The 14679-nt window shown below is 43.3% G+C and overlaps 1 protein-coding gene across 1 annotated transcript; it reads left to right on the top strand.

Moving 5' to 3' along the window:
- Positions 1–8712: 8712 nt before the first annotated feature.
- Positions 8713–10365, top strand: PYGB (glycogen phosphorylase B). Its single transcript, XM_037055522.1, has 3 exons — positions 8713–8859; positions 9458–9559; positions 10014–10365. The coding sequence occupies exons 1-3, from the start codon at positions 8854–8856 to the stop codon at positions 10230–10232; spliced, it is 327 nt and encodes a 108-aa protein (XP_036911417.1). The 5' UTR covers positions 8713–8853; the 3' UTR covers positions 10233–10365.
- Positions 10366–14679: the final 4314 nt, after the last annotated feature.

Genomic DNA, 14679 nt, shown 5'->3' on the forward strand with positions numbered 1-14679 from the left:
ATTGCAGCAGCATGGATGGACCCAGAGGGTATTATGCTAAGTGAAATCAGTCAGTTGGAAAAAGACAAATATCATATGATTTAACTTACATGTGGAATCTAAAGAACAAAATAAATGAGCAAACACAACTGAAACAGTGTTATACATAGAGGTCAGACTGATGGCTGCCAAAAGGGATGGTGGTTGGGGTAGTAGGCGAAAAAATGTGAAGGCATTAAGAAATACAAACCGGTAGTTACAAACTTCTCACAAGGATGTGAAATACAACATAAAGAATATAATCAATAATACTGTAATAACTATATTTGGTGCCAGGTGGATCCTGGAAATTTAATGGGGAGTACTTTGTCAAATCTATGATCATCTAACAATTATGCTGTCTACTTGAACCTAATACAAAGTAATATTGAATGTAAACTGTAATTGAAACTAAATGAAATCGTTTATAAAGCAGGAAACTGAGGTGATTCTAGGTAGTAGTGTAAGCTTTATTCATTTGTGTGCGTTTTCTGGGTCAGGATGCAAAATGCATGTGGATCGTATCAGAAAAATGAAGGGAATTGAACTCAACTGCAGTTTTGAGGAAGTTCTAGATAGGCCCCAGAGAGTGGAGGCCCCTTTCTGGTAACATGTTAACATCTGTCTTTGATCTTAGACTTCCCTTTTACTTAGACATTTGGCGAAAGAGCTGCATGTTTCTAAACAAAGAACCCTGGAATGTTCTGAAATGTTTTAGGCTTGGAAAATCACAAAGAAAACCTGTGCAAACCAGTACACCAACCACATCATGCTGCCCAAGGCTTTGGAGTACTGGCCTGTGTCCATGTTTGAGAAACTGCTGCCACAGCACATGGAGATCATCTATGCCATCAACCAGAGGCACCTGGACGTGGGCATTGGCTGTGCTGGGGTTGGGGTGGGGTTGGTGGGCTGAACCTGTGCCAGGGGGCCCTTCTGTTTTCTCCACATTACTTCTTGAATCAAATAGCCTCTGTCCAGCAGAGGACTTTGAGGTGTGAGGGCTGTTACTTTGCAGAGCTGTTGGCTAATCCCCTACATAGACCTCTGGTGTGTATGTGGGAGTTAATGGATTCTGGTCTTTTAAAAATGTTCCTGTTCCTTTGTTGGTTTTAGATTTAAATGTCTATTCTTGGAATGTCAGAGACTTTATCCTGAGATGACATAGCAGCAATTCAGTGATTTGGAAACAAACCCCCAGTTGTCATTGTTACCTGCAGAAAAGTGGTACAAGAACAGGGGGGACTTGAAATTTAGCTATGATTATAGTTTATTTTTTAACCTTATGGTAAAAGGCAGCTATTCCCACTTTCAAAATTTGATTAAAACCTACTTAGGCCGACAGGGACAGCATTCCCATCTTTTCCTTGTAAGTCACATGGCATGGTCCTAGCACTGATGGTTTTCTAGTCTGATGCTGACACAGCAGCTCTGCTGAGCCCTCAGGCTGGACCTGGCTCATCCCTGGACTCATGCAGCATGGGAGGAGGGGCTCTCAGAGGTTCATCCAGGGTATTTGAGTGCAAGTCTGGGGTGTAGCAGCCCCAAGGTTTTCTTCAAGGAGACCAGACTTGCCCCAGGAAGTCCTTAACCCACTGTGGGACATCCAGCACTTCTGCTCATGGCTCTCCGTCTTGGCAATAGAAAATGGCTGCCCTGTTCCCCAGGGATGTGGACTACCTGCAGAGGATGCCTCTGATTGAGGAAGGGGAGTGCAAGCAGATTAATATGGCCCACATGTGTGTGATTGGATCCCATGCTATCAATGGCATAGCCAGAATCCACTCAGAGACTGTAAAACAGTCAGTGTGAGTGACCCAGTGTTTGCCCTGAGCTAGGGCATAACTCCTTTCTAACCCCACACCTGTCTCTAGGAACTGTCAGCTACTCATATGCACAATGGCTGAGGCATATGGCCCACACTCCACACCATTATTGTGCTGCCCTTGTGGGCAATGGCTGACCTACTCAAAGCACCCTGGCCAATTGGTGATGTTGAGGAGGCAAATCTCATCACCAGTGGCTCCTTTTTTTCTGCATTGTGGATCTGTCCAGGCAAGCGCTCTGCTCCTATAGCCATCTGTTGCTGGCTGACTACCATGAGGGCCCCACCTGGGGATGAGTGGCCTGGCTTAAATAGGGTGGAGGTTAGGGTATGATGGGCAGGGGCTGGTCACTGTGAGAGTGGAGGAATTCTTAGGTCAGATCTTGTGCTTCCTGTCCTTTCTTGGTGGGATGTATCTTAGAGCTTCTTCCACTCTCATACTTCTGAGAGTGCTAGGTGGGACTAAACCAGGTCTGTCCATGTGGAGATTTCTGTGTCCCTGGTGTCTGCCAGGAGGCTTTTAATCCCCACAGTTGGGGGGGGTAGGGCCAGGGGAGGTCCATATTGTACAGATATGGAAACGAAGCCCCATTTTCTCCACTATGGATTTTACTGTAGAAAATGGCCAGGTCCTACTACCTGTCAAGTTATAGTCAGCCCCAGCCTGCATTATCAACTGTGGGGTACATTGAAAAGTATGTGCTGCATGTCTGCTGTTCTCCAAGTATGCAGTTCCTCTTCAAATGTGCAGTAATGCTGGCTGCTCTGCATTCTTTAAAAAACAAAATAGGAAAAACTGACTTTCAGGACGTTCCAGGGGATTTCCTTACAAGGTCATGTTTTTCTTGCTCACCTTGTCAAGAACACAGCATTTGTGAGGGCTTGAGAAAATGGCGACGGAGTAGGACGGAGCGACTGCAGTTCTCCTACACTTGGGGGAAAATCCTGGCAGATTTACAGAAGAACAGCGCAATCAATTCCCCAACCAACAATTCCCCAGCATTTATGAAAATAAGAGACCAGAGATAGTGACGAACCAGACCGCTGGAGGTCGTTGGGGTCTCAGGGACGCGAGTAAAGACGGAGGCGGCCAGACCGGCAGCAGCCATTAGCCGGAGCATAAAGACCTCGGAGCCGTGGCTGCCCCAGCGGTTGGAGCCCAGAGGCTTCCTTCCGTCTGTGCCTAGCGACAAGGGCGTCTGCCATGGAGAACTCATCGGGAGCCCGGCAACCCTGAGAAAAGTCAAGGGCAGCGGCGGCGGTGGAGGCGGCGGCAGGACGGCTGCCATTGGCCGGCACATAAAGACCTTGGAGCCTTGGCTGCCTCAGCGGTCGGGGCCCAGAGGCTTCCCCCTGCGCCCAGCGACAGGGGCGTCTGACACAGGGGACTCATCGGGACCCCAGCACCTGTGAGTAAAGACAAAAGCGGCAGCAGGAGGGCCGGCTGCCCTCAAGAGCCAGGCACCCCAGAGTAAAGTCAAAAGCAGCAGCGGCGGGACCAGCAGCCATTGGCTGGCGCATAAAGACCTTGGAGCTACTGCTTCCGCAGCTCCCAGGGCCCAGAGGCTTCTGTCTATGGCCAGCACTGGGGCGTCTGCCACAGAGGACTCAGCGGGAGCCCAGCAACTCTGATCACACACACACAAAGAAAGGAATAGGTGGAAGCAGAGAACATCAAGATACCTGCAGGAGACTGTACCACTGAATTTCACAGGAATTCTACCACAGAAGTTCACACCATAAACCTAGGGAGTCAGAACAGATCAATTTAAGAAGCTGAAGCTAACAAGAAGAGTCTCATAAGCAATGGGAAGACAAAGAAACAATGCCCAAATGAAAGAAAAGGTGGAAGTCTCAGAAATAATGTTAGATGAAAGAGAGGCAAGTCAGCTATCAGATATTGAATTCAAAGCACTAGTTATCAGGAAATTCAAAGAGCTCACAATGAGCTACCAGAAACTAGAGGGGAGCTACCATGAGCTCTCCGCAAACTATATCAACATGAAAAAGGAAATAGAAACTATCACCAAAGGACAAGAGGAAATGAAGAATACAATTTCGGAACTGAAGAACACAGTAGAAGGAATGAAAAGCAGGATCGATGAGGCAGAAGATCGGATCAGTGAGTTGGAGGACACAGTAGAAAGAATCTCCCAGAAAGAGCAAGAAAGGGAAAAGAGGCTCAAAAAGAATGAAGATGGACTAAGAGAAATGCAAGATAATATGAAACGTAATAATATCCGAATAATAGGAATACCAGAAGGAGAAGAAGAAGAACAAGGGATAGAAAACCTATTTGAAAGAGTAATGATGGAAAATTTTCCTAATTTGATGAGAGAAAAAGTTACACGAATCCAGGAATCACAGAGAGTCCCATTCAAGAGGAACCCAAAGAGGCCCACTTCAAGACACATCATCATTAAAATGGCAAAATTTCAAGACAAAGAGAGAATCCTAAAGGCAGCAAGGGAGAAAAAGGAAGTAACATACAAGGGAGCCCCAATAAGGTTAGCTACTGACTTCTCAATGGAAACACTCCAAGCAAGAAGAGAATGGCAAGAAATATTTCAAGTAATGAGAACCAGAGGCCTACAACCAAGGCTACTTTACCCAGCAAGGCTCTCAATCAAGATAGAAGGCCAAATAAAGAGCTTCCAAGACAAAAGAAGTCTAAAAGAATATGCCTCCACCAAACCAGCTCTACAAGAAATACTAAAAGGGCTGCTTTAAGGAAAGGAAGGAAAAGAGAGAGACAGAGAGGAACTGTGGTACAAAAATGGCAATGAATAAGTCCCTATCAATAATAACCTTAAATGTAAATGGATTAAATGCTCCAATCAAAAGACATAGAATAGCTGAATGGATAAGAAAGCATGACCCACACATATGCTGCCTACAGGAGACCCACCTCAGGACAAAAGACCATCACAGACTAAAAGTGAAAGGCTGGAAACAAATTTTCCAAGCAAATGGACAAGAAAAAAAAGCCGGGGTAGCAATTCTAATATCAGACAAAATAGACTTCAAAAAAAGGGCCATAAAGAGAGACCCAGAAGGTCACTTCATATTGCTCAAGGGAAGAATCCAGCACGAAGACATTAACATCATAAATATATATGCACCCAACATAGGAGCACCCAAATATATAAGAAAAATCCTAGAAGACTTCAAGAAAGATATTGACAGCAACACAATTATAGTAGGGGATTTTAACACCCCACTGTCAAAAATGGACAGATCTTCCAAACAAAATATCAACAAAGATATAGCAGCATTAAACGACACTCTAGAAGAAATGGACTTGACTGATATATATAGAGCGCTTCATCCCAAAGAAGCTAAATACACATTCTTTTCAAATGCACATGGAACATTTTCAAAGATAGACCACATGGTAGGACACAAAATGAACCTCAACAAATTCAAGAAAATTGAAATCATACCAAGCATTTTCTCTGACCACAAGGGACTGAAATTAGAAACCAACCCCACAGGAAAAAACCCCAAACATCCAAAATCATGGAGACTGAATGGTATGCTATTAAACAACGAATGGGTCAAGATTGAAATTAGGGAAGAAATCAAAAAGTTTCTGGAAACAAATGAAAATGAACTCACAACAACCCAAAACTTATGGGACACGGCCAAGGCAGTCCTGAGAGGGAAGTTCATAGCAATACAGGCTTACCTAAAGAAAATAGAAACATTTCAAACAAACAACCTAACCCGACGCCTGCAAGAACTCGAAGAACAACAACAAAGACAGCCCAGAGCAAGTACAAGGAAGGAAATAACCAAGATCAGAGCAGAATTAAATGACATAGAGACCAAAAGCACAATTATAAGGATCAATGAATCCAAGAGTTGGTTTTTTGAAAAGATAAACAAAATAGACAAGCCTTTAAGTAGGCTCATTAAGAAAAGAAGAGAGAGGACACAAATAAACACAATCAGAAATGAAAGAGGAGAGATTACAACTGATACCACAGAAATAGAAGGGATTGTAAGGAATTACTATGAAGAACTGTATGCCAAGAAATTTGAAAACCTAGGTGAAATGGACAAATTTCTAGAAAAATATAATCTTCCAAAACTCAATGAAGAAGAAGTAGAAAGCCTGAACAGACCAATAACAGCAAATGAAATTGAAGCAGTAATCAAAAAACTCCCATCACACAAAAGCCCCGGACCAGATGGTTTCACAGGAGAATTCTACAAAGCGTTTAAGGAAGAGCTAACCCCTATTCTTCACAGACTATTCCAAAAAATCCAAAATGATGGGAAACTCCCAAACTCTTTTTATGAAGCGAGCATTATCCTAATTCCAAAACCAGATAGAGACACAACAAAGAAAGAAAACTTTAGGCCAATATCACTGATGAACATAGATGCTAAAATCCTCAACAAAATATTGGCAAATCGCATCCAACAATACATCAAAAAGATCATACACCATGACCAAGTGGGATTCATCCCAGGGATGCAAGGATGGTTCAATATCCGCAAATCAGTAAATGTAATACACCACATAAACAAAAGCAAGGACAAAAACCACATGGTCATATCAATAGACGCGGAAAAAGCTTTTGATAAGGTACAACACCCATTTATGATAAAGGTACTCAGCAAAGTGGGAATAGAGGGAGCATTCCTCAATATAATAAAGGCCATATATGAAAGACCTACAGCCAACATCATACTGAATGGGCAAAAACTGAAAGCTTTTCCACTAAGATCAGGAACAAGACAAGGTTGTCCACTTTCACCACTTCTATTTAATATAGTATTGGAAGTTCTAGCCACAGCAATCAGACAAGAAAAGGAAATAAAAGGCATCCAAATCGGAAAGGAGGAAACAAAACTGTCACTGTTTGCAGATGACATGATAGTGTACATGGAAAATCCTATAGACTCTACCAAAAAACTGCTGGAACTAATAAATGAATTTGGCAAAACAGCGGGATACAAAGTCAATATCCAGAAATCAAAGGCATTTCTGTATACTAACAATGAATCAGCAGAAGCAGAAATCAAGAAAAAAATCCCATTCGATATAGCAAAAAGAAAAATAAAATATCTGGGAATAAATCTAACCAAGGAGGTTAAAGACCTGTATGCAGAAAATTACACAACACTGAAGACAGAAATCAAGGAAGACACAAACAAATGGAGACGTATACCGTGTTCATGGATTGGAAGAATTAACATCATCAAAATGTCCATACTACCCAAAGCAATTTACAGATTCAATGCAATACCTATTAAAGTACCAATGGCATATTTCACAGACATAGAACAAACACTTCAAAAATTTATATGGAACCATAAAAGACCCCGAATAGCAGCTGCAATGTTAAGAAAGAAGAACAAAGTAGGAGGGATCACAATACCTGATATCAAACTGTATTACAAGGCCACTGTAATCAAAACAGCCTGGTACTGGCATAAAAACAGGCACATAGACCAATGGAACAGAATAGAGAACCCAGAAATAAACCCAAATCTCTACAGTCAATTAATATTCGACAAAGGGGGCAGTATCATAAAATGGGGTAAAGATAGCCTCTTCAACAAATGGTGTTGGGAGAACTGGACAGCTACATGCAAAAAAATGAAACTCGAGCACCAACTTACATCATACACCAAAATAAATTCAAGGTGGATAAAAGACTTAAATATAAGCCATGACACCATTAAAGTCCTAGAGGAGAACATTGGCAGGAAAATCTCAGATATTTCACGCAGCAACATTTTTACTGATATGTCCCCTAGAGCAAGGACTATAAAGGAAAGAATAAACAAATGGGATCTCATCAAAATAAAAAGCTTCTGCGCAGCTAAAGAAAACAGCATTAAAATAAAAAGACAACCAACTGTATGGGAAAACATATTTGCCAATGATACCTCAGACAAAGGTTTAATCTCCAAAATATACAAAGAACTCACACGACTTCACTCTAAGAAGACAACTAACCCAATTAAAAAATGGGGAAAGGACTTGAACAGACACTTCTGCAAGGAGGACATACAGAGGATCCAGAGACACATGAAAAGATGCTCAATATCACTAGCTATCAGAGAGATGCAAATTAAAACTACAATGAGATACCACTTTACACCGGTGAGAATGGCTATCATAAACAAAGCAATAAACAACAAATGTTGGAGAGGGTGTGGAGGAAAGGGGACTCTGGTCCACTGTTGGTGGGATTGTAGACTGGTACAACCATTATGGAAAACAGTATGGAATTTTCTCAGAAAACTAAAATTGGACTTGCCTTTTGACCCAGCAATTCCACTGCTGGGATTGTATCCTAAGAACCCTAAAACACCAATCCCAAAGAACCTATGCACCCCAATGTTCATAGCAGCACAATTTACAATAGCCAAGAGTTGGAAGCAACCTAGGTGCCCGTCAGTAAATGAATGGATCAAAAAACTATGGTACATATACACAATGGAATTTTATGCTGCAGAAAGAAAGAAGGAGCTCCTACCTTTTGCAACAACATGGATGGAACTGGAAAGCATTATGCTGAGTGAAATAAGCCAGGTGTTGAAGGACAAATACCATATGATCTCACCTCTAACAGGAAGCTAAACAACAAAGCAAACAAGCAAGCAAAATATAACCAAAGACACTGAAATAGAGAACAGGCTGACAGTGACCAGAGGGGAGAGGGGAGGGAATTTCAGGGGAAATAAGGGAGGGATTTAGAGGAACCTATATAAAGGATACATGGACAACAACTGAGAAGGGTGGAAATGGGAGGGAGGGGGGAGGATGGGGAGTGGGACGGGATGGGAGTAATAGACAGAAAACTGTACTTGAAAAATAATTAAATAAAAAAATTGAGAAAAAAAAGAACACAGCATTTGTCACCATTTCCTGTTTTCTTTGGTTTTAGCTTTAAGGATTTTTATAATCTGGAGCCAGAAAAGTTCCAGAATAAGACAAATGGCATCATGTCTCAACAGTGGTTGCTCCTGAGTAATCTGGGTCTGGCTGAATGGAGGTGAGACTGGCCACCTCTGAGTTCACAGGCACAGCCAAGGCTACCATTCTCCTGGTGTCATCAGGTTCATTGTTAGTGGGTGCTGACTGGGCAGCAAACTGCTCCTTAGTGTGTGAACTAGCAGTGGCTCCTGGATGGGAATAGGTGGGTTCCATCTGCCACCTCCAGGCATGGTAGCACTGGGCCAGACAAGGTAATAAGTCAATGTTCTTTGGGATCTGTGGGCTCAAATTCAGAATCGAGGTCCTGGGGTTTCAGGAAGGGCTAGAGTGGGGCCACCCAGACAAGTGTTATGCCATAGGCCAGTAGCTGAAGAGGTCTGGTGAGCCAAAGATGCGGTGGTTTATTGACTTGTGTGCTTAATCAGGAGGGAAAGAAATGAAATGTCATACATACCAGGTGGTGTGCTAGACCTGAGGATGAACAGACAGCTGTACAGGCAGTGTCTGGCTAGGGCTGTGCATGTGTCAGGGAAGGGATAGCAGAGCTGAGATCTGAAGAGTGAATGGGGGTAGCCAGAAAACAGAGGCTTGGGCAACAAAATGGGAGAACAGTCCACAAATGAGGCAAAACCACATGTCCCTTTTTGATCTTCCAGAAAATTGGGGAGGGTTTTCTGACCAACCTGAGCCAATTGAAGAAGCTGCTGCCCTTGGTTAGTGATGAGGCTCTTATCAGGGACATGGCCAAGGTCAAGCAGGTAGGCCTATATACAGCTTGTCCTTGCTGCCTCACCTCATGTGGGGCAGTGTCCCTGCTTGTTCTGTGTTGGGGCCCAGGAGCTTCAAAGTCCATCCTGTCCACTGAGCTTTTCAGTTGAGGACTGGACTGACCTCAGGTCATGCAGCAAGCAGGCAGGTGGGCAGGTAGGTGAATGCAGACCTTCAGAACATCCTTGAGCACACTGCCCTGACTTTTCCTCACTTTGCTGCCACCCCTTAGCTCCTCAGCTGTGGTATTCTGGTATTAATGCCCCTCCCCTGGGGCAGCAGCAGATCTCCTGGAATTTCCTTCTGTGCCATATTTCTAACAGAGGGATGGAAATATTCTCAACCCAGGTGTAAACCCAAGCATTAGTTTGATGTTGGGGAGCGTGTGGGTTTTCTTCTGTGAACCGTCTAACCATCCATCATACATCCCTTTATTCTCCCCAGGAAAATAAGTTGAAATTCTCTGCCTTGCTGGAGAAGGAGTATAAGGTGAGAATCAACTCCTGCTCCATGTTTGACATGCACGCGAAGAGGACCCATGAGTATAAGCAGCAGCTGCTGAACTGCCTGTACATCATCAACCTGTACAACCACGAGTATAACTTCATACTCCCACTCACTAGCCCATTCTGGGGCCTGGGACTTTCTGCAGGCAAGCAGTGAGGGGTCTGTGTGTGGCATTGCACATTTACTTTAAGCAATAGCTTTATGTTTTTCTGTGTGCTCTGGGTCAGAGTAGTTACAAAGGAGCGAAGGGTGAGCTCTGTTTCATCTAGTCTGATTGTGATATAGGCTTGAGCTACCTGAGGCAGGCAAACAGCTAAATGCCTCAGAAGGATTGCCTCAGGCTGTCAGAGTGGCACCAGTGTGGAGGAGGTGTGGGGGGCTTTCATGGGACTCAAAGGCTAGGTGTTATGTTCAGATCAGCTTTTATTTTAAATTTAGTTATTTATTAGACTTGAGTTATTTGGAAAGCTTTTATGTATTAGAGGCATTTAAATTATACTTATAAACAGCAAAATCGTATATATTACACTTATACATTTACTTTCGATTGTTTGAGCAACATTTAAATATGAAGAAATATAAATCAAAGACCCCTAAAAGTAAATAGGAATATTTGCTAGGTTTAAAAATATAATAACACCTTAAGGAATAACTAAGTTTTCAAAGTTTTGTAATATAATAAAGTGAGTATTAATTTTATAAACCAAAGAAACTACAAATACTTTAATATAAAAATCTCCTTTCAAGAGCATTAGAGCTATTACCAATTGGTAAGACTAAGGTGTAGGAATCCAGTTCCTTGTGAGACAGTTGAGTAACAGGATAGATGATGTTTAGGCTTGAGTGCCTCTGATGCTTCTGACTCCAAACCTTCAGGGGAGGCTGCAGATTGAGGACCCTTCTGTGTGTGGCTGAATAGGTGCTTTACCATGCAGATTCCCTGGTCAGAAATAGTCATTCACGTAGACCTTGTTCTGTTTTATTTGCCATGTTTTTCTTTTGAAGTCATGGTACTCTGCATTTTATTTGTCATTTCCTTCCTGAATCCCTTCCTTGAGTCACTCAGCACCCCTTTCTTCTTCTACTGTGACCCTGCCCACAGTCAGTAGACTCTATCACCTCTTCTGCTGTGTGCCTTTGTACTTCTATCATGAGTTCCTCCTGCTGGGCTTGTCAGCTGTTAATGACACCCTGTAATCCGCAACTGTTCCAATGAGTTAGTCAGGGGCTTGTGCTCATTTTCTTCTCATTCACTTGCCTGTGCACATATATGTGTGCATATGTGTTCAAGTGCTTCCTCTGTGGTTAGGGCACACAACATTGACACTCTGTTGTCCTCATCCCTGACTTTTTTTGGTCTTAGTCTGTGGATGAACACATTTAATGCTCCCATTTTAAAAAATTTAATATATTTTATTGATTATGCTATTATAGTTGTCCCATTCCCCCCATCACTCCTCTCCACCCTGCACATCCCCTCCCACCCATATTCCACCACTTTAGTTCATGTCCATGTGTCATACTTATAAGTTCTTTAGCTTCTACATTTTCCATACTATTCTTGCCTTTCCCTATTTTATAGCTGCCACCTATGCTACTTATTCTCTATACCTTTCCCCCCTCTCTCCTCCTCCCATTCACCTGTTGAACCCTCCATGTGATCTCCATTTATGTGATTCTGTTCCTGTTCTAGTTGTTTGCTTAGTTTGTTTTTATTTTAGGTCTTATTGTTAATAATTGTGAGTTTACTGTCATTTTACTGTACATGTTTTTTATCTTATTTTTCTTAGATAAATCCCTTTCACATTTCATATAATAAGGGCTAAGTGATGATGAACTCCTTTCACTTGACCTTATCTGAGAAGCATTTTATCTGCCCTTCCATTCTAAATGAAAGTGTTGCTGGATAGAGTAATCTTGGATGTAGGTCCTTGCCTCTCATGACTTGGAATACTTCTTCCCAGCCCCTTTTTGCTTGTAAGGTCTCTTTTGAGAAATCAACTGACACTCTGATGGGAACTCCTTTGTAGGTAACTGCCTCCTTATCTCTTACTGCTTATAGGATTCTCTCTTTCATTATAATCTTGGGTAATGTAATTATGGTGTGCCTTGGTGTGTTCCTCCTTCGGTCTACCTTCTTTGGGACTCTCTGAGATTTCTGAGCTTTCTGGAAGTCTATTTCCTTTGCCAGATTGGGGAAGTTCTCCTTTATTATTTGTTCAAATAACTTTTCCTCTTTTTGCTTTTCCTCTTGTCCTTCTAGCACCCCCATAATTTGGATGTTGGAACGTTTAAAGGTGTCCTGGAGGTTCCTAAGCCTCTTCTCATTTTTTTTTGAATTCTTGTTTCTTCATTCTTTTCTGATTGTTTTTTTCTTTCTTCCTTCTGATCCACTCCATTGGTATGAGTCCCAGTTTCCTTCCCATCACTATTGGTTCCCTGTACATTTTCCTTTCACTTAGCATAACCTTCATTTTTTTTCATCTAATTTGTGACCATATTCCACCAATTCTGTGAGCACCCTGATTACCAGTGTTTTGAACTTTGCATCTGATAGGTTGGCTATCTCTTCATCACTTAGTTGTGTTGTTTATGGAGCTTTGATCTGTTGTTTCATTTGGGCCTCTTTTTTTTTTTTTTGTCTTGACGTACCTGTTACATAGTGAGGGGCAGAGCCTTAGGTGTTCACCTGGGTGGGGCAACCCAGTCCCTGGGTTGTGATGCTGTATGCGGGGCAGGGGTTCTAGAGGGAATAATAGCACCTGCTCCACTCTCTGCTGGATTTCAGTCCCCTCTGCCACTTCCCACAAGCAAGTTGGGCCCTTGTGGTGCTGATTCCCAGATGGTTGGTTTTGTGCACATTCTAGGACCCTGTGGGTCTCTACAAACTTTTCTGTGAAGCTGGGAGTCTCTCCTGGCACCTCAACTCCCACAGGTATTTTCAATTGGTGTTTTGAGGCTTTATTTCCCCGCACTGGGACCCTGGGTTGTGTGGTGTATCTCACTCCCCAGTTTTGCCTGTTTTATCTGCACACAAATCTGGGACCACTTGGTCTTCCAGCCACCTTGTGTGCCACACCCCTCCACAATCTGTGCCTTGCTGAATCCACCAGCAGCTGCCTTGTGCACCCGTGGTCAGCCAGCCACCGCCTTGCCGGGAGTCCTCTCTGCCCAGCCACCTGACTCTGCCCCTCCTGCTGGTCTGGAAGAATGTGTTTACTTTAACTCCTTGGTTGTCAGACTTTCATACAGTTCAATTTTCTGTCAGTACTGGTTGTTTTTTTGTTTCTAAATTGTTGTTGCCCTTATTTTGGTTGTGTGAGTAGGCACAGTGTGTCTACCTATGCCTCCATCTTGACTGGAAGTTTCTAATGCTCCCATTTCTTTCGCAAAGCTATCCTGCCTGGACTTCCCTATAGGAGAGATGCTGATGATAACAGCCTGCTTGGCCCCACAAGGCTTCTTCCCTGTGTCCCTTACTCATGGCTCCTCTGAGGAGGCCAGGTCTCAAGACCCTTGCTCTCAGCTCCGTTCCCCACCCACCCCAGCGACCTGAGAGAACTTGCTCAGTGGTCTGGAGTTTGAGTGTTTTTCCTTCCTAGTTTTGGTAAAATTGTTTTTATTTTTTCTATACTGTTATTCTGTCTGATTTCTAGAAGTGGGAAGATTCAGAAGAGGCAGTCATGTTCCTTTTAGAGCATGTTAGTCAGTCAGATGTTACAGATTAGCCACATCTCTGTACTACTTGTGGCTGGTTTTCAGTTCTCTGGTGAATGCTGTCTAGGTTTCTCCCTGACTGCCACACACACTGAAATTGAAAACAGGTGGTCTGGTGAGGACAGTTTGCTGGGGCTAAAGGTGAGCTGATTGATAGTACCTGATCATCTGTCTGCCCTCATGCAGGAGAGCTTCAGGAGGAGAGTTGGGAAACTTGGGGTCTTGCCTGATACCTCTCCAGGACTGATGATACCACTACCACAATCCTGAGGTCATCTGTTTTTCAAGGCCAGTCATGTACAAGGCCTTGAGTACTGGTGATCAGTTCTGGAAACAGAGGTGCAGCTTTTCCTATGGGCCTTTGGAAGAGCTGGCTCTTAGATGGCCTTCTTCACACCCTGGGATACAAGTGCAGTATGTAGGAAACTCATTCCTCTTCTGTAAGTGGGATTTCCTGGTGGGTGTGTAAGGGCCAGTGTGGCTAACACCTGTGTTAAATTGACCTCTAAGGAACCTGGTCACTACAGCTTACCTGAATCTCTTGGTTGTCTGCCAGGAATAAAGAAGGACCCTGCCAGGGATTTTATGTCCAGAACCATCATAATTGAGGGTAAGGTGAGGTGATATCCTCTTTGCTTAATATTTGGCCAAACTGTATAAACCAACACACTTTTCAGTAGTGCCACTGGGTCCTGATTTCGGTGCCAGCTGCCCACTGGGCTGGATGTTGTGGATTGCTCAGTGTCAGAGCTCACACAATGCAAGAGGATCTGTGGACCCCAGGTAGGCCAAGTCAGTTCAGTCTTCATCAGCTTAGCAATAGGAGGGACCTGGTTGGGATCCCTACCTGCCCAGCACATAGGATTGGGAGATCCCCACCCTCCAG

Source organism: Sturnira hondurensis, unplaced genomic scaffold, assembly GCF_014824575.4.
Source record: "Sturnira hondurensis isolate 20B ecotype Veracruz unplaced genomic scaffold, ASM1482457v3 Scaffold0008640, whole genome shotgun sequence".
NCBI classification, from domain to species: domain Eukaryota; kingdom Metazoa; phylum Chordata; class Mammalia; order Chiroptera; family Phyllostomidae; genus Sturnira; species Sturnira hondurensis.